The 20,709-nt window shown below is 45.8% G+C and overlaps 1 protein-coding gene across 1 annotated transcript in view; it reads right to left on the minus strand.

Annotated features, from left to right (window-relative positions):
* The window catches only part of LOC115088460 (extracellular calcium-sensing receptor-like), a 110,793-nt gene extending 91,230 nt beyond the window's left edge, over window positions 1–19,563 (minus strand). Inside the window, exons 1-2 of the mRNA XM_029596733.1 lie at window positions 19,263–19,563; window positions 7,884–8,046 (exon numbers count right to left, since the gene is read on the minus strand). Of these exons, the coding sequence (XP_029452593.1) occupies window positions 7,884–8,046; window positions 19,263–19,563 (464 nt within the window). The remainder of the gene's footprint in view (window positions 1–7,883; window positions 8,047–19,262) is intronic.
* Between the last annotated feature and the right edge of the window lie 1,146 nt (window positions 19,564–20,709).

Consider the following 20,709-nt stretch of genomic DNA (forward strand, 5'->3'; position numbering starts at 1 on the left):
CTGGGTGAGAATTTGTGTCTGTGGGTGTGAATGGATGCATGGGTGAGAGCTTGTGTCTGTGGGTGTGAATGGATGCATGGATGAGAGCTGGTGTGAATGGGTGCCTGGGTGAGAGCTTGCGTCTGTGGGTGTGAATGAGTGCCTGGGTGAGAGCTTGTGTGTCTGTGTGTGAATGAGTGCCTGGGTGAGAGCTTGTGTGTCTGTGTGTGAATGAGTGCCTGGGTGAGAGCTGGTGAGTCTGTGTGTGAATGAGTGCCTGGGTGAGAGCTGGTGTGTCTGTGTGTGAATGAGTGCCTGGTGAGAGCTGGTGTGTCTGTGTGTGAATGAGTGCCTGGTGAGAGCTTGTGTGTCTGTGTGTGAATGAGTGCCTGGGTGAGAGCTGGTGTGTCTGTGTGTGAATGAGTGCCTGGGTGAGAGCTGGTGTGTCTGTGTGTGAATGAGTGCCTGGGTGAGAGCTGGTGTGTCTGTGTGTGAATGAGTGCCTGGGTGAGAGCTGGTGTGAATGGGTGCCTGGGTGAGAATTTGTGTCTGTGGGTGTGAATGGATGCATGGGTGAGAGCTTGTGTCTGTGGGTGTGAATGGATGCATGGATGAGAGCTGGTGTGAATGGGTGCCTGGGTGAGAGCTTGCGTCTGTGGGTGTGAATGGGTGCCTGGGTGAGAATTTGTGTCTGTGGGTGTGAATGGGTGCCTGGGTGAGAGCTTGTGTGTGTAGGTGGGAATGGAAGCCTGGGCGAGAGCTGGTGTGAATGGGTGTGAGAGCATTTGTGTGTGGTTGAGAGCTTGTATATAAGAGACCATGAGTGTGATTTGAGAGAGAGACTGGTCAGGGAGGTGACTGGTATGAGAGAGACCAAGACTGGTCGTGGGGTCTAATTGGGTGTGTGTGTGAGTGTGTGAGTGACTGGTTGTGGGCGCTAAGGAAGAGGACTGTGAGGACAGAGCTTCAGCAGCCCTTGCTGCTTCTGGTGAGTGCTATTGGCCTGGAAGGGAAAGGAGTAGGAGAGTTGCTGGAGAGGGTAAGTAAAGGTGGCTTTTTAAATTTATTTTTCTTGATTGACTGCCATTTTAATTATTGGGTATTATGCGATGTCTGCTGTTTTGAAATATTTTATTGATATTTGGACATGTTTTAATAATTTTTATGAGTTTAATTGTTGGATATTATTCTGTTCAGCAGCTGTTTTGTAACATTTTTAGTATAGCTTTACAATTATTTCTGTGTGGGGCTCTATAGCAGCTTGGCTTATTCTGTTTTCCCAATAGGAAATATATTAGTGTTTAGGGCCTGGTTTAATAGTTGTATTTCTTAGATAGGATTGTTACTGTTTGAGTGCATGCCATAATGCAGGTGTAACTTTGTGCGGGTTAGTTTGTGTGCATTATTGCAAATCCTGAGAGTCTGTTAGGTGCTATATTTCTCTTTCCATTTCTCCAGGTTCACACTGCATGCAGAGTGGCTTTTTTGGTTTTCCATTCCAGTTTCTGTCTCCATATTTATAATTTGTGGTCTTTCTGTACTTGGTGAAGGGTGTGTGACCGAGGTGAGGTATTTTACAAGCATGTAGGCATTTGTATCAATCTTATTTGTTGTGTTTTCTCAATAGGATATGCATTAGTGGTAAATTACTGTCTTTTCATAAGGAGGGGTATTGTGCCTGGTAGTAAAGGAGTTTGTTTTGCTTTTACTGGGATGTCATCAGAACCAGAATATCTTTTTTGTATGGCGAGTTGTACAGGGTAATGCCCTAGATCTGCTCTGCTCTCATTGCTGGGGGTTGAGGGGATTACTGTGGATGCAGAGTGCATGTTTACATTTAGCCCAGTGATGGTCACATGTTCAGTGTATCACGCATGTGAGAAACATCTGTCAGGTGTGTCCAGGCCTAAAAAAGGTTGAGAACCACTGGGATAGACGACACTCCATTTACAGAAGAGAATATATGTATAGGAAGAGCTAGGCAAACTGAAAGTGGACAAGGCCATGGGGCCAGATGAGATATATCGCAGGATACTGAGGGAGCTCAGAGATGTGTTGGCAGCTCCGCTGTGTGACCTGTTCAATAGATCCCTGGTAACAGGAGTGGTGCCACAAGACTGGAGAAGAGCGGTGGTGGTCCCGCTTCACAAAAGTGGGAGCAGAGAGGAGGCTGGTAACTACAGTACGGTTAGCCTCACCTTGGTGGTGGGAAAATTAATGAAGACTCTGCTGAAGGAAAGGATAGTGAACTATCTACAATCCAGTGGGTTGCTCGATCCAAGGCAGCATGGATTCACCAGAAGAATGACCTGTCAGACAAATCTGATTGATTTTTTTGATTGCATGACTAGATAATTGGATCAGGGAAGAATGATAGGTGTGATTTACTTGGATTTTAGTAAAGCTTTTGATAATTTCCTTCATAGGAGACTCGTGAACAAAAAGAGAAGCTTGGGAGAGAGTGCCAAGGTAGTAACGTAGATTGCAAACTGGTTGACTGACAAGAGACAGCGTGCAATGGTAAATGGAACCTATTCTGGAGAAAGAACAGTATTAAGTGGAGTGCCACAGGAATCGGTTTTGGGACCTGTTCTGTTCAATATCTTTGTCCTGGCAGAAGGGATAGAAGGTAAAGTTTGTCTATTTGCGAATGATACTAAGATCTGCAACAGAGTGGACATGTCTGAAGGAGTAGAAATAATGACAAGTGATTTAAGAAAGCTTGAAGAGTGGTCGAAGATTTGGCAGCTGGGATTCAATGCCAAGAAGTGCAGAGTCATGCATCTGGGGTGTGGCAATCCAAAAGAGCTTTATGTGATGTGTGGTGAAAGACTAATGCGCATGGTCTGCGAGAGGGACCTTGGTGTTGTAGTGTCTGATGATCTGAAGCTGGTGAAGCAATGTGACAAGGTGATAGCTAAAGCCAGAAGAATGCTGGGCTGCATAGAGAGAGAGGAATAACCAGTAAGAAAAAAGAGGTGATAATGCCCTTGTACAGGTCCTTGGTGAGGCCTCACCTGGAGTACTGCATTCAGTACTGGTGCCCGTATCTCAAAAAGGATAAAGACAGAATAGAGGTGGTCCAAAGAAGAGCGACCAAAATGGTGAGTGGTCAGCACTGGAAGACTTATGAGGAAAGACTGAAGGATCTTAATATATATTCACTGGAGGAGAGGAGGGGCAGGGGAGATATGATACAGACCTTCAGACACTTGAAAGGTTTGATGATGCACATTCATCAAACCTTTTCCACTGGAAAGAAATCAATAGAACTAGAGGTCATGAAATTAAATTCCAGGACGACTCAGAACCAATGTCAGGAAATATTTCTTCATGCAGAGGGTGGTGAATGCCTGGAATGCCATTTTGGAGGAGGTGGTGAAGATGAAAACAGAGAAGGAATTCAAAGGGGCAAGAGATCAACACTGTGGATCCCTAAAGGCTAGAGCAGGGGTCGGGAACCCATGGCTCGCGAGCCAGATATGGCTCTTTTGAGGGCTGCATCTGGCTCGCAGACAAGTGTCGCCATACTTCGCGGTTCCCCGCTGACCCAGCTGCTCCCCGGTCCTCCGCCGCCCGGGCTTAAAATGCTGTCAGCCCGGGCGGAACGCGGCAGGACAGCTGGAGTCAGCGGCACCGGCGTGCTCTCTTCTCCCCCCCCCCCCCCCCGCGGCCCGGAAGAGGAAGTGGAGAGCATCGGGTGCCTGCGCGGGAAGAAGAGACCACACTAGCGTGGTCTCTTCTTCCGCGCAGGCACCCGATGCTCACCACTTCCTCTTCCGGGCCGCGGGGGGGAGGAGAAGAGAGCACGCCGACTGGAGTCATCCGGGTGCCTGCGCGGGAGTCATCGGGTGTCAGCCGGGTGCCAGCGCTGGAGTCATTGGGTGCCTGCGCGGGTCTTCCCGCGCAGGCACCCGATGCTCTCCACTTCCTCTTCCGGGCCGCGGGAAGAAGAGAGCACGCCGGTGCTCTCTTCTTCCCGCGGCCCGGAAGAGGAAGTGGAGAGCATCGGGTGCCTGCGCGGGAAGACCCGCGCAGGCACGCTAGTGTCCGACGGGAAGAAGACTGCAGCGCGGCTCGGAGGAAAATGAAAATCTTCAACCGCGGCCGATGGGACTCCGCCTTCGCCTCCGCGAGGGCTGAAAATGAAGGAGGTTAGCGTTGGGAGGTGGCTGCTGCTGCCGCGAGTTCCCGGGGGGGGGGGGGGGAAGGGGGAGAGAGAGAGTGAATGAATGAGCGAGCAAGCATGTGTGTTTGAGATCCTGTGTGTGTGAGTGAGAGATTGCATGTATGTGAATGATTGAGAGCCTGTATATGTGAAAGAGAGTATGTCTGTGATTGAGATCCTGCCTGTGAGAGAGAGAGCATGAATGTAAGTTTACCATTGGGAACCTGTATGTGTAAGTTTGTAATTGAAAACCTGTTTGTTTGAAAGAGTATGTGTGTATGATTGAGATCCTTTGTGTGTGAGAGAGATCATGTGTATGTATGATTAAGAGCCTGTGTGTATAAGTAAGAGAGAGATCATGTGTGTCTGTGTCTGATTGACAGCTGGTTTAGGTGATGGAGCATGTGAGTATGTGATTGAGAGCCTGTGTTTAAATGAGAGAGAGAGACCATGTGTGTCTGTGTGATTGAGAGCTGATTTAGGTGAGGGAGCATGTGAGTATGTGATTGAGAGCCTGTGTTTAAATGAGAGAGAGAGACCATGTGTGTATGTGTGTGATTGAGAGCTGATTTAGGTGAGGGAGCATGTGAGTATGTGATTGAGAGCCTGTGAGTAAATGAGAGAAAGAGAGGACATGTTTGTAAGCATGTGAATGAGAGTCTGTGTGTGAGAGAAAAAGACAGCATATATTTATGTGATTGAAAGCCTGTGTGTGTGTAAGCGTGAAAAGATAGACAGCATGTGTGTAAATGTGTAATTAAGAGCCTATATAAGTGAGAGAGAAAAAACATTTGTATATGTGAGTGACTGAGAGCATGTGTGTATAAGTGTGTCATTGAGAGCCAGTGTGAGAGAGAGCGCTGTATGTGACTGAGAGAGGAGAAAGTTCCAAGCAAACCACCCCACCTCCTGCTAATTCAGAACAATCTCAGGACACCTGGATATCAAACGTTCCCAGGTATGAAGCAAAAAAAATTTTTGTATCCTTATTATTTTTCATTACTGGGTCTTTGTGTCTGCTATTTTGAAATATTTTGTTGGTATCTGGAAATGTTTTATATGAGTTTTTAATTATTGGATATTCCACTCATCAGCTGTTTGGAAATATGTTCTTTTTGTTAGTACAGTTTTACTGCTGATGATTTTATATTTCTTGATTTGTTTTATAAGGATGTGTGATGTTTCTTTTTTCCTTTGTTACACTGCATACAGAGACTCTGGCTTGTTGCAGTTTCCAATTCAGTTTTTGTCTGCATGCTTCTTGTTATGCGTTTTGGTCTCTTTATTCTATGTTAGGTGAGGGACAGCACGTGATTCAGGTGAGGTTTTCTGCTGGCGTGTAGTTTCTGTGGAGGACCATATAGCAGCCTGACTTGGTCCGTTTTCCTAATAGGAGATGTATTGGTGTCTTAAGGCCTGGTGTAATATTTTCAGAGACTTATTGTACTTTAAAAGTGTGATCTTACATAAAATGCACACATTTACTTGTATTTAGTTTTAAACATATTGTATGGCTCTCATGGAATTACATTTTAAAATATGTGGCGTTTATGGCTCTCTCAGCCAAAAAGGTTCCTGACCCCTGGGCTAGAGGAAGGAAATAACTGGGGGGTAAGTGGGGGTAACTTGCTGGTGTGGCAGTTGCTAACCTTAACAAATAAGCCTTGATACTGTTAATGCAGCTCCATCATTGCTCTGCTTCAAGGGCAGTGGGAAAAGGGGACTTGGATTCAGACACCAACCAACGAGAGCCCCGACTTTTATGATTTGGGAAACAAATAAGCATGGGGGTAACTTGCAGATGCAGCTTTTACTACCCTTAATCACTAAGCCTGATACTTTTGATGCAACTCCTTCATTGCTCTCTACTTCCACGGCAAGGGTTAATGGAAATTGTATTCAAACAGCATCCGAGGGCTCTGACTTTTACGGTATGGGAAACTGATAAGCTGCTCAGTGCAGCAGATACTGGCAGAAGCTTGCTGAACAGACTCAGTGGATCATTTCATCCTTTCCTGCTGTCATTTCTATGTTTCTATATTAAAAGGATATAAACCAGTTGGAGTTGGTCCAGAGGTCGCTATTAAAATGATCAGTGATCTTCATTCTAAAGCATATGGGGATAGACTTAAAGATATAAACATGTATACTGTAGAGAAAAGACAGCAAAGGGGAGATATGACAGAGACATTTAAATACCTCAAGATTTCCATGCACCGGAGGCAATGGAAAGGAAGCTCTAGAACAAGAGGTCATTGGATAAAGGTGAAAGGGGGTACCATGAGGAGTAATCCAAGGAGATATTTCCTTAGAGAGAAGGTAATGGATACATGGAACAGCCTCCCTGTGGAGATGGTAACCGTTTCTGAATTCAAGTAAACATGGAATAAGCACAGAGGATCTCTGACACAGTGGTAAGGATTGTAAAGCCGAACATTTGATGTGGATGAGTGGACTCGACAGTCCGTATATTCTGTCTATGCCATCATGTAATGTTTCCATGAAAATTCCCAGGGACTGCCAATACGCATGGGAACGTATGCACAAAATGTTACACCTACTCCCTGCATATTTTGAAAGTATAAGTATATGCATAAATGCTTTTCCCACCCTGATCCTCCCAGTCTGAGAAAACGTACACATAAAATCATGTTCTGCACATACTTTTTGCCAGACTACCCTCCCTCCGGATAACTTTCAAAAGCAAATTTGAGTACATAAATAGATATTTATGCAGCTAAGGCCTTTTGAAAATTACCCTCTCAAAACAAATCATGTACAGCCAAGAAAGTAAACACCCCTAACACAAAAATGAGCATAAATAAGACCAAAATCAAACACCAATCACTGACTGAGCACAGCCAAGATCCAAAATACACCCAAATCCCAATCTGTGCACAGTCAAGACATAAACCATACACCAGTCCCAAACATCGTACAGCTAAAACCCAAACTAAACATTTTATCCTAATCTGTGCATATCCAGGTTCCAGAGTGTATAACCACCTCAAAATGTGCACAGCCAGGACTCAAATTATAAGCTTTCAAGACCCTAACACACCGTAACCCAAAACCATAGCCACAATCCAAACCATACATCAATCCCAAACAGTGCGCAATCAAATCTCATGCAACACCCCAAACTCCATCTGTGCAGATTCAGGACCCAGACGTGCACAGCATAACCACTAACCACCCTCAAATATTGCAGATCAGGGATCAAACAATATCACAACCCCAAGCTTGAAACAAGAACCCAATTCATACACAATCAATGCTTCAAACTGTAGGCAGCCCAGAAACAAAATCACACACCTAACCACAATCTGTGCTCAAACAAAATCTAAATCATACACAAATGCAAACTGCACACCACTAGAAGCAAAGCCAATTCCATCATTAAACTGTGATCAGTCAAAAGACAACTCACTCCCTAATCAATTCTGTACATAGTCAGCACCCGTCCTATATGCATGCAAGACCCAAAACACATACCAACCCTTAACTGTGCAGAGAAAATGGAAAGCATACAGCTAAACTCAATCTGTGCACCTTAAATCTAATCTGTGTACACGCAAAAACAGATCCAGGCAACCCACCAAAGTCAGATTTAGTATAGCCAAGATGCAAAGCACACTGCAACCCAAATCTGTGCACAGCCAAAGCCCAACTACACAGCAGTCCCTCTCAGGATATCGGCTATGATAGTTTTCTTTATAAACATACGCTTCCTTACCCCTGACAGGATACAGCCTTTGGCATCTCTGTAAAAGTGAGTTCGTGAGAGGTGTATCCAGAGTGAACCACAAATACTCCTCCTACAATAATTTCTCCAGCTCTGTAAAAGGCATCCATTCTCCAGCTCTGAAGGGTGCAGTTCGTTTCTGGAGATCCGTTGCCTACAGGTGCGGAGAGGAGGAGGAGAAGCAGAGACATACACAAGTGCATTTTAAGTTTCACCATCACAAATATTTCTAGAAAACTTTCACAGAGCCTGTAACATGCACATTGACTTTGACACATATTGCAGAAAATAATGGAGGTTGAAATCCTCCATATTCTAGAGAAAATATTCTGTATCACAAACTTTCTCCTGTTCCACTGTCAGGCTCTTCTGAAAACAGCTCTCAATCACACATTATTTGGCACAGCAGCTCCTCTCACTGGTTAGGGGCTTTTTGCCTCTTAGCTGTCACTAAAGTGAATGTCCCAGTCCTGAAGACCACTTTTCCCTTGCCCAGCTACTACTGAACCAGGGTCTTAGCAATCAGAAGCACTTTCCCCTCATCCAGTACTGCATCAGTATCCCTGCAAGGGCTTGGCATACTCTGGCTGGAGGGCTCTGCTTTTGCATCAGTGCATCAGTATCCCTGCAAGGGGTAGGCATACTCTGGCTGGAGGGCTCTGCTTTTGCATCAGTGCATCAGTATCCCTGCAAGGGGTTGGGATACTCTGGCTGGAGGGCTCTGCTTTTGCATCAGTGCATCAGTATCCCTGCAAGGGGTAGGCATACTCTGGCTGGAGGGCTCTGCTTTTGCATCAGTGCATCAGTATCCCTGCAAGGGGTTGGGATACTCTGGCTGGAGGGCTCTGCTTTTGCATCAGTGCATCAGTATCCCTGCAAGGGGTTGGGATACTCTGGCTGGAGGGCTCTGCTTTTGCATCAGTGCATCAGTATCCCTGCAAGGGGTTGGGATACTCTGGCTGGAGGGCTCTGCTTTTAATGGGATTTTTAACTAAGACATTTTCTGCCATATGAAGGTCAAAGGGCATGTCGTGCCAGCACAGTAGTGTCGGCTACATGCTAATTCAGGCTAGCCGTGGCATCTTGTTTTCCTAAATTCCTTCTTTAGTTTCTGCCTGATAAGAGAAATCTTCCCTTTCTCTAGCAGAGCAGTGAGTGAGGCGGGCTCTCTGCTCCATGGTGAAGCTGCAACAGTTTTATATAACTCGTTATTCAGCAACAGGTGCACTCCTCATTGTTAGGGGACATATTAACAAGACAATTTTCACTCTCTCGAGTCTTATCTGCCCCTTCATTTTCCAAAACATGTGAATTACTATGGTTCTAATAATAAGGGGGTTATTGTAATAACAGTAATATCAATAATAACAGGGAAATACATTTTAATTCCTTGGGGAAGAAGAGAAGTCTAGGGAATGACTGCTGAAGGGGGGACAGAAATGAGGAGTGGGGCTAGGAATTATGCAGGGATTTACAAGGACAGAGAAACAAGCCCAGAAACAGAGAGAAAGATTTCCACTTGCCATTCTCTTCTCTAAGAACATAAGAAGTGCCATGCAAGATAAGAGTATGGTCCATCGAGCCCAGAAGTGCCATGCAAGATAAGAGTATGGTCCATCCAGCCCAGAAGTGCCACGCAAGATAGGAGTACGGTCCATCGAGCCCAGAAGTGCCACGCAAGATAAGAGTACGGTCCATCCAGCCCAGAAGTGCCACACAAGATAAGAGTACGGTCCATCGAGCCCAGACGTGCCACGCAAGATAGGAGTATGGTCCATCCAGCCCAGAAGTGCCACACAAGATAGGAGTACGGTCCATCCAGCCCAGAAGTGCCACGCAAGATAGGAGTACGGTCCATCCAGCCCAGAAGTGCCAAGCAAGATAAGAGTACGGTCCATCCAGCCCAGAAGTGCCACGCAAGATAGGAGTACGGTCCATCCAGCCCAGAAGTGCCACGCAAGATAGGAGTACGGTCCATCGAGCCCAGAAGTGCCACGCAAGATAAGAGTACGGTCCATCGAGCCCAGAAGTGCCACGCAAGATAAGAGTACGGTCCATCGAGCCCAGAAGTGCCACGCAAGATAGGAGTACAGTCCATCCAGCCCAGAAGTGCCACGCAAGATAAGAGTATGGTCCATCGAGCCCAGAACTGCCACGCAAGATAGGAGTACGGTCCATCGAGCCCAGAAGTGCCACGCAAGATAGGAGTATGGTCTATCCAGCCCAGAAGTGCCACGCAAGATAAGAGTATGGTCCATCGAGCCCAGTATCCTGTGTTAGACAATGGCCAGTCCAGTTCACAAGTATCTGGTAGATCTACTTCTTGTATCTCACTCTTCCACCCCACATCGTTCCCACACGCAATTAAAAATTATGCATTAATAACAGCTTACATGAAAAAGGACATCAAAGTACAGTCTTCTGAGGAAAAAAAATCCCTTATAAAAACGTAGATAATATTTACATGCACTACTGAGGTACCAGCCAAAAAATGTATTAGATCTACTATAAATATATACAGTAAAGAATTACATTTAAACAACTAAAACTTGGTTTAACAACATATTACATTTTATTATAAGCAGATACACAACTGGTATACAAAATCCGAATCTCTTAAAAATCTATGCTGTGGTTACACTTCAAATTTACATTTCAAATAACCTTTCATAATCATGCTATTGCTAAAAACAATTATTACATTTACTAAATCACTCAATTACACTCACACTCAAGCACACTATTCACCCACATATACAATTAAGATAACCACAGAAATCCCAATTTGACGAAAATGGCTAAAAATAAAGGCACTGATATAACCACTATGAAAGACACTAATATAACCCCAGCACCGGGCCCAATTGTTTCGCCTTTTAGGCTTCTTCTTGGATTTGCATCTTCCTAGATTGCTGCCTGGTCCTGACTCCCTGCCTGGAAACGCATGCTGCCTGCTGCCACCTTCAACCATTGGCCTGCTTTCTGGCTTACGCTGTCTGCTGCCCATCTTGACCTTGAGCCTGTCCACTGGTTTACACTGTCTGCTGCCAGGCCTGACCCTTCCTTGAACTTCGACTTTCACGTCCTCGATGACCCCAGGAACTGTTATGATATTGAGGTGTTCGGTGGATTCTCAGGGGCAACAGTGATGTTATCTCCTACGGGGAGGAGCCCCGTAGGGAGACTGATGCACCGGGCTAGACTCAATAGCACAGACACAGAGATAGTTTCTTTTATTGTACAGCTAGGATGACCACCAGAGGTTGCAGTAGAGAGCAGGTTAGCTGGTAGCAGTCTGTAATCCTTGGTGAGGGAGACCCGTCCCACAATGGTGGTGTAAGGCTCCAATGCAGATGTCCAATAAGGCACTGGCAGATGTTAAACACACTCCCATAGCTGAGTAGAGAGAGTCCCAATGAGCAGTAGAAAGGACAGGTGTTAGCAGTCCATGGTCCTCGGCAGAGGAGACCCGTTCCACAATGATGGTGTAGGGCCTGATGCAGAGAGGTGGTGAGGAACTGATGAAAGACAGATTGGTAGAAGTTGTACTCACTCTCTGTAGCTGATAGATGAATTTCCAGAAGGTTGAAGAATGGAGTAGGCACCAGGATAGATACACAGGCCCTCGAGGAGCGAGTACCCAGGTTGGAGAACCCCGAAGGGTGAAGATAGCTTCCAGTGGATACAAGCAGCAGAGTAGCTTCAGACTGGGGCATACCGATCCTTGCTAACTCGGCGAGAGTCAGCAAATGGGCAACTTTAAATATGCGGAAGCAGTGACGTCACTCGAGGGGGATGCCCCCGAGGTTTGCGCCAACACTGCTACAAAGGTAGGGACGCGCACGCGCGAGCGTCCTAGGAGACCTCGGGTCAAGATGGCCGAATGCCACACCAGAGCCGTTCTGGGGAAGCTGGAAGGTGCGGCAAGGAGACGCCATGGACGCCATACTCCCGAGGCTGGTGGAGAAAGCTGAGAGAAAGGTGAGGCATGTCAGGCGAAGTCATCTGAGCTTGACGGATGCAACAGGAACCTACCTAAGACCTGGCGGCTGTCAGAAACTAAAGGCCCAACTGCGAGGGCAATGGTTGGTAAAGGTGAAGCTCCAGTTACCTCCGCCTGGGAGTATGTCCACCTGCTATAGAGTGCTTCTTTGCAGCCCAGGGGCCTACATCATCTAACAGATAGCCCAGGACATGGACCTAGTGGATCTGTCAGCATTACAGGCCATCCTCGAACACCCATACCCATGACATTTTTGGTAACCTGCCCTGCAGCCAGTCTCAAGGGCCAGGAGCTTCACAACTTCTTCCAATCCACACACCAACTCTTGGAACAGGCTGCAGCCTAATTAAAAAAGAGACTGACAAAAAAACGTCATCCGGGACACAAGATTCAACCAGGAGAGTTGGTGTGGCTAAGTACATGCAATCTCAGACTCTTTATGCCATCCCTGAAGTTTCGCTCCCTCACTTTGTGGGGCCTTTTCCTGTTGTATGCTAGATAGGAAACTTGGCTTTATAAGCTTAGGTTACCCTCTACACTATGGGGTAGATAATTTTCAAAGGGTTATGCGCATACCCCCGAAAGCTGCCCCTGCGCGCTCTGAGCCTATCTTGCATAGGCTTGGCAGCGGCGCGCAAGCCCCGGGATGCGCGTATGTCCTGGGGGGCTTTGGAAAAAGGGGCGGGGCTGTGGGCTTAGCAGTGGTCCGGGGGCAGGTCCAGGGGTGGGTCTGGGGGTCAGGGGGCAGGTCCGGGGTCGTGGTGGCAGTCCGGGGGCGGGTCCAAGTCCTCCAGCACAGCAGCCTGTGCCGGGGGATGGCGCGCAAGTTACGCCTGCCTTGGACAGGCGTAACTTCTGAAATAAAGGTAGGGGGGATCTAGTTAGGGCAGGGGGTAGGTTAGATAGGTGAAGTGAGGGGAAGGTGGGGGGGGGGAGCGGTAGAAAAGTTCCCTCCAAGGCCGCTCCGATTTTGGAGAGGCCTCGGAGAGAACGGAGGCAGGCTGCTTGGCTCGGCGCGCGCAAGTTGCACAATTGTGCACCCCTTGCGCGCACTGACCCTGGATTTTAATACATGCACGTGGCAGCGCACACGTGTTATAAAATCGGGCATAGATTTGTTTGCACCGGGTTGCGCGAACAAATCTGCCCCTATGGATCCACAATGTGTTCCATGTATCACTCCTGAAACCTGCAATTTTGTCTTGGTCATTGAGGCCACTACCCCAGTCTTCAGCCATTCTCCTTGAAGAGGATACCCAATAAAAAGTAGCGGAGATCCTAGATGCCAGGAAAGTAAAATAGAAGCGTCAATACCTCATTTCATGGAACAATTACAAGCTGGAAGAAATCTCATGGGAGCTGGCCACCACCGTCCAAGATCCCCAAATAATCCACAAATGCCATCAACAGTTCCCCTCAAAGCCTAGACCCAGGAAATTGGGGAGGAAGCCTTGCGGGAAGGTTACTGTTAGAATCCACAGCTTGTCAGTATTGTGTCCCAAGCGGAAAACTTATTAGACTCCAGCCTCTGCGTCTGGATGAAACTCCACCATCACATACTTATGAGACCCTGACAACGTGTTCCTCAGTTGTGCACGTGCAGATGCATGCATTATTTATGCACCTTGATGGGATCGCTTAGGAGCCACTCTGAGATGACATCACCCACCTGCAGGCATTAAGTCCACTCCTTCTGGTGCTTCCTGCCTCGGCAACAGGTCCCCTGAGCATCAGTGTGTGTTGCTTTCTCATGCTCTTCTGTTTTGTTCCTTGTTACTCCTTCTTGAGTCTCATCCTTATTAGTAAATACAGAAGCAAAGAATAAATTTAGTCTTTCCGTGATGGCCTTATCTTTCGTAAGTGCTCCTTTAACTTCTCGATCATTTAACAGTCCAACCGACTCCCTCACAGGTTTCCTGGTTCAGATATATTTTTTAAAGTTTTTATTGTGAGTTTTTGCCTCTTTGGCTGACTTCATTTCAAATTCTCTCTTGCCTGCCTTATCAATGTTTTACACTTAACTTGACAATGTTTATGCTTTTTCCTACTTTCATTAGATGGATCCTTCTTCCACTTTTTGTAGGAAGTTTTTTTGGTAAAATAGACTCTTTCACCTTGCCTTATAACTATGTCAGTAATCGTTTGGCTTTCCATCCATCTTTCTTAATGCATGGAATACATTTGGACTGCGCTTCTAAGATGGTATTTTTAAACAATGTGCATGCCTGTTGAATACTATTTACCTTTACAGTTTTTTCCTATTTTTCTCAATTTATCAAAGTTTCCCTTATGAAATTTTAGTTAGAGCTGTAGATTTACATATTGTCCTCCTTCCAGTCAGTTCAAATTTGATCATGTTATGATCACTGTTGCCAAGTGGCCCCACCACCATTACCCCTCTCACCAAATTGTGCGTTCCAATAAGAATTAAATCTAAAATGACTCCCTCTCTCATTGGTGCCTGAACCAATTGCTCCAAGAAGCAGTCATTTATTCCATCCAGGAATTTACATCTCTAGCATGCCCTGATGTTACATTTACCCATTGAATATTGGGGTAATTGAGCTCCCATTATTACTGCACTGCCAAATTGGTTAGCTTCCCTAATTTCTCTTAGCATTTCATAAGAACATAAGAAATTGCCATGCTGGGTCAGACCAAGGGTCCATCAAGCCCAGCATCCTGTTTCCAAAAGAGGCCAAAACCAGGCCACAAGAACCTGGCAATTACCCAAACACTAAGAAGATCCCATGCTACTGATGCAATTAATAGCAGTGGCTATTCCCTAAGGGGCGGATTTTAAGAGCCCTGCTCGCCTAAATCCACCTAAATCCGGGCGGATTTAGGTGAGCAGGGCCCTGCGCGCCGGTGCGCCTATTTTACATAGGCCTACCGGCGCGCGCAGAGCCCCGGGACTCGCGTAAGTCCCGGGGTTTTCTGAGGGGGCGTGTCGGGGGCGGGCCCGATCCGCGCGGCGTTTTCGGGGCGTGTCGGGAGCGTTTCGGGGGCGGGCCCGGGGGCGTGGCCGCGCCCTCCGGACCCGCCCCCAGGTCGCATCCCGGCGCGCTAGCGGCCCGCTGGCACGCGGGGATTTACGTCTCCCTCTGGGAGGCGTAAATCCCCCGACAAAGGTAAGGGGGGGGGTTTTAGACAGGGCCGGGCGGGTGGGTTAGGTAGGGGAAGGGAGGGGAAGGTGAGGGGAGGGCAAAAGAAAGTTCTCTCCGAGGCCGCTCCGGCTATACGGAATCGATAGCCTTGCGCGCGCCGATCTAGGATTTTAGCGGATACGCACGTATCTACTAAAATCCCGCGTACTTTTGCTTGCACCTGATGCGCCAGCAAAAGTACGCCAAATCGCGCGGTTTGAAAATCTACCCCAGCGTAAACTTCATTAATAGCCATTAATGGACTTCTCCTCCAAGAACTTATCCAACCTTTTTTGAACCCAGCTATACTAACTGCACTAAACCACATCCTCTGGCAACAAATTCCAGAGCTTTATTGTGCGTTGAGTGAAAAATAATTTTCTCCGATTAGTCTTAAATGTGCTACTTGCTAACTTCATGGAATGCCCCCTAGTCCTTCTATTATTCGAAAGTGTAAATAACCGTGTCACAGTTACTCGTTCAAGACCTCTCATGATCTTAAAGACCTCTATCATATCCCCCCTCAGCCGTCTCTTCTCCAAGCTGAACAGCCCTAACCTCTTCAGCCTTTCCTCATAGGGGAGTTGTTCCATCCCCTTTATCATTTTGGTTGCCCTTCTCTGTACCTTCACCATCGCAACTATATCTTTTTTGAGATGCGGCGACCAGAATTGTACACAGGTGCGGTCTCACCATGGAGCGATACAGAGGGCATTATGACATTTTCCGTTTCTATTAACCATTTCCCTTCCTAATAATTCCTAACATTCTATTTGCTTTTTGACTGCTGCAGCACACTGAGCCAACGATTCTAAAGTATTATCCACTATGATGCCTAGATCTTTTTTCCTGGGTGGTAGCTCCTAATATGGAACCTAACATTGTGTAACTACAGCAAGGGTTATTTTTCCTATATGCAACACCTTGCGCTTGTCCACATTAAATTTCATCTGCCATTTGGATGCCCAATCTTCCAGTCTTGCAAGGTCCTCCTGTACTGTATCACAGTTGCTTGTGATTTAACTACTCTGAATAATTTTGTATCATCCGCAAATTGATAACCTCACTCATCGTATTCCTTTCCAGATCATTTATATATATATTGAAAAGCACTCGGTCCAAGTACAGATCCCTGAGGCACTCCACTGTTTACCCTTTTCCACTGAGAAAATTGACCATTAATCCTACTCTCTGTTTCCTGTCTTTTAACCAGTTTGTAATCCACGACAAGGACATCACCTCCTATCCCATGACTTTTTAGTTTTTTGTAGAAGCCTCTCATAAGGACTTTGTCAAACGCCTTCTGAAAATCCAAATACAACTACATCTACCGGTTCACCATTATCCCCATGTTTATTACACCCCTTCAAAAAAATGAAGCAGATTTGTTAGGCAAGACTTCCCTTGGGTAAAGCCATGTTGACTGTGTCCCATTAAATCATGTCTTTCTATATGCTCTACGATTTTGATCTTGAGAATAGTTTCCACTATTTTTCCCGGCACTGAAGTCAGGCTCACTGGTCTATAGTTACTCGTCTCATTATTTTCACCAGGTGGATGGTAGTATACTCCTATCGCTATCCTCTTACTCAATACAGATGGGATTTCTACCCAACCCTCTCCCCCACCAAGCTGATCCTCTCTATCATTGCGATATAATTTGTACTCTGGTATAGCACTATCTCACTGGATATCCTCCTTTCCCCAGGTCTCTGAGATGCCAATTATGTCAATCTCATCATTCACTGCTATACAGTCTAATCCTCCCATTTACATTTTAGACTTCTAGAATTGGCTTTTCAGTTGATGGTGATAATTTGGAATCCTTTAGCTCAGGTTATTCTTTACTTATAGACACATGGACTACTTTACTTGATAAAATGAGAAAATTTGATAGAAAAAACTGAAAGGAGCAGCTACTAAAGTAAAAAATGTCCAAGAGGCGTGATCATTGTTAAAAAATACCATTCTAGAAGCACAGTCCAGATGTATTCCACACATTTAGAAAGGTGGAAAGAAGGCAAAACGATTACCGGCATGGTTAAAAGGGGAGGTGAAAGAAGCTATTTTAGCCAAAAGATCTTCATTCAAAAATTGGAAGAAGGATCCAACAGAAGAAAATAGGATAAAGCATAAACATTGGCAAGTTAAATGTAAGACATTGATAAGACAGGCTAAGAGAGAATTTGAAAAGAAGTTGGCTGCAGAGGCAAAAACTCACAGTAAAAACTTTTTAAAACATATCCAAAGCAGAAAGCCTGTGAGGGAGTCAGTTGGACCGTTAGATGATCGAGGGGTTAAAGGGGCACTTAGAGAAGATAAGGCCATTGTGGAAAGATTAAATGATTTCTTTGCTTCAGTGTTTACTGAAGGGGATGTTGGGGAGGTACCCGTAATGGAGAAGGTTTTCATGGGTAATGATTCAGATGGACTGAATCAAATCACGGTAAACCTAGAAGATGTGGTAGGCCTGATTGATAAACTGAAGAGTAGTAAATCACCCGGACCGGATGGTATACACCCCAGAGTTCTGAAGGAACTAAAAAATGAAATTTCAGACCTATTAGTAAAAATTTGTAACTTATCATTAAAATCATCCATTGTACCTGAAGACTGGAGGATAGCAAATGTAACCCAAATATTTAAAAAGGGCTCCAGGGGTGATCCGAGAAACTACAGACCGACTTCAGTGCCAGGAAAAATAGTGGAAAGTGTTCTAAACATCAAAATCATAGAACATATAGAAAGACATGGTTTAATGGAACAAAGTCAGCATGGCTTTACCCAAGGCAAGTCTTGCCTCACAAATCTGCTTCACTTTTTTGAAGGAGTTAATAAACATGTGGATAAGGTAAACCGGTTTAGATATAGTATACTTGGATTTTTCAGAAGGCGTTTGACAAAAGTTCCTCATGAGAGGCTTCTAGGAAAAGTAAAAGTCATGGGATAGGTGGCGATGTCCTTTCATGGATTGCAAACTGACTAAAAGACAGGAAACAGAGAGTAGGATTAAATTGACAATTTTCTCAGTGGAAGGGAGTGAGTGGTCAGTGGAGTGCCTCAGGGATCTGTATTGGGACCTTACTGTTCAATATATTTATAAATTGATCTGGAAAGAAATACGATGAGTGTGAGATAATCAAATTTGCAGATGACACAAAATTGTTCAGAGTAGTTAAATCACAAGCAGATTGTGACTAAATTGCAGGAAGACCTTGTGAGACTGGAAAATTGGGCATCCAATGGCAGGTGAAATTTAATGTGGATAAGTGCAAGGTGATGCATATAGGGAAAAATAACCCATGCTATAATTACACAACTGTTTGGGTTCCATATTAGGATGCTACAACCCAAGAAAGAGATCTAGGTGTCATAGTGGATAACACATTGAAATCGTCGGTTCAGTGTGCTGCGGCAGTCAAAAAAGCAAACAGAATGTTGGGAATTATTAGAAAGGGAATGGTGAACAAAACGGAAAATGTCATAATGCCTCTGTATCGCTCCATGGTGAGACCGCACCTTGAATACTGTGTACAATTATGGTCACCGCATCTCAAAAAAGATATAGTTGCGATGGAGAAGGTACAGAGAAGGGCTACCAAAATGATAAGGGGAATGGAACAGCTCCCCTATGAGAAATGACTAAAGAGGTTAGGACTTTTCAGCTTGGAGAAGAGACGGCTGAGGGGGGGGACATGATAGAGGTGTTTAAAATCATGAGAGGTCTAGAACGGGTAGATGTGAATAGGTTATTTACTCTTTCGGATAATAGAAAGACTAGGGGGCACTCCATGAAGTTAGCATGGGGCACATTTAAAACTAATCGGAGAAAGTTCTTTTTTACTCAACGCACAATTAAACTCTGGAATTTGTTGCCAGAGGATGTGGTTAGTGCAGTTAGTATAGCTGTGTTTAAAAAAGGTTTGGCTAAGTTCTTGGAGGAAAAGTCCATTACCTGCTATTAAGTTCACCTAGAGAATAGCCACTGCCATTAGCAATGGTAACATGGAATAGACTTAGTTTTGGGGCACTTGCCATGTTCTTATGGCCTGGATTGGCCACTGTTGGAAACAGGATGCTGGGCTTGATGGACCCTTGGTCTGACCCAGTATGTTATTTTCTTATGTTCTTAAGACAATTATGTAAGGTCGGCTGTTCACGATGCTATAATGTATATGTTGGGAATCCCGGCCATGGATCGCTGCAGACAGGTTCCCTTACCTCGGCCAGCAGATGCCGGCTTCCGCTTCTCTCCCCAGCCGCGCGGGGCAGGCCACTCCCAGGCACTACTGCAGTGCACCTCCCACATGGCTTCAGATGCAGACTTCTTCCTCACGTCCGCCTCCCTCCTGGTTCCGCTCCTTCTCCTGCTTCCTGCCTTCGGTTTGTCTCCTCGGTTCTGACTTTGGTCTGTATCCTGATTCTTCAGTCTTCTGCCCGTCTTGCCCTTTGGTGTGTTCTCCGGCTCCTGCTTGTCTTCTGCCTGCACAGACTTATGGCCTGGTTTCTCATGCTGCACCATTGCTGCCTGCCTCGACTCCTGGACCGTCCTCATTCTTCTGGACTTCCGCCAGCCTCGACCCGGACATCCTACTCGACTTCCCTCCATCAGGAGGCTTGATGGACCCTTGGTCTGACCCAGTATGGCATTTTCTTATGTTCTTATTTACCTTTTATTGGAACCTCTCTGTTGGGATGCCCCAACTCTACTGCTTCATTAGTATCCTTCGAAGATACCTCCCACCGAACCATGAGCTTCTGAGCGACTGTCAGTTTTTCCCCTTATACTAGTTTAAAAGCTGCTCTATCTCCTTTTTAAAGGTTAGCACCAGCATACTTGTTCCATCCTGGTTAAGGTAGAGCCCATCCTTTCGGAAAAGAATCTCCCTTCCCCAAAAAGGTTGCCCAGTTCTTTTCAAAACTGAATCCCTCTCCCCTGCACCATCATCTCATCAATACATTGAGGTTCCGGAGCTCTGCCTGCCTCTGGAGAGCTGTGCGAGGACAGGGAGCATTTCAGAGAATGCTATCTGGAAGTACTGGATTTCAGCTTTCTACCTAAGAGCCTAAATTTGGCTTCCAGAACCTTCCTCCCAATTTTCCTATGTCGTTGGTGTCCACATGTACCATGACAGCCAGATCTTCCACAGTTCTGTTTAAAATCCAATCTAGGCGATGTGTGAGGTCCACCACCTTCGCATCAGGCAGGCAAGTTACCAGGCTGTCTTCACATCTACCAGACACCCAGCTATCTACATTGCTATTAATTGAATCACCTACTATGACTAACCCTTTCCTCTTTGCAGTAGCCCTGGGAGACTCAACCTCAATGTGAGAGGGCAACACATTACCTGGACAGCAGGTCCTTGCTACAGGATCACTTCCTGCTTCAGTAGAGTGATACTTTCTGACCAGGAGAACTTCCTGATCCAAGGTATCATCAAGGCTACCAGACTGAAGTTGGGACTTGGCTACTAAATTCCTGAAGGTTTCCTTCATATACCTCTCTGTCTGCATCAACTCCTCCAGATCTGCCACTCTAGCCTCCAGAGATTGGACTTATTCTCTGAGAGCCAGGCATTCTTTGCACCAGATAAAAAAAAACCACACCTTGCTGCTGGACTGCTGTCTTCATCTTATTTTTGTTGAGATCTTAGTTAAGGTTAGG

The sequence above is a fragment of the Rhinatrema bivittatum genome, chromosome 3 (genome assembly GCF_901001135.1).
Source record: "Rhinatrema bivittatum chromosome 3, aRhiBiv1.1, whole genome shotgun sequence".
NCBI lineage: Eukaryota > Metazoa > Chordata > Amphibia > Gymnophiona > Rhinatrematidae > Rhinatrema > Rhinatrema bivittatum.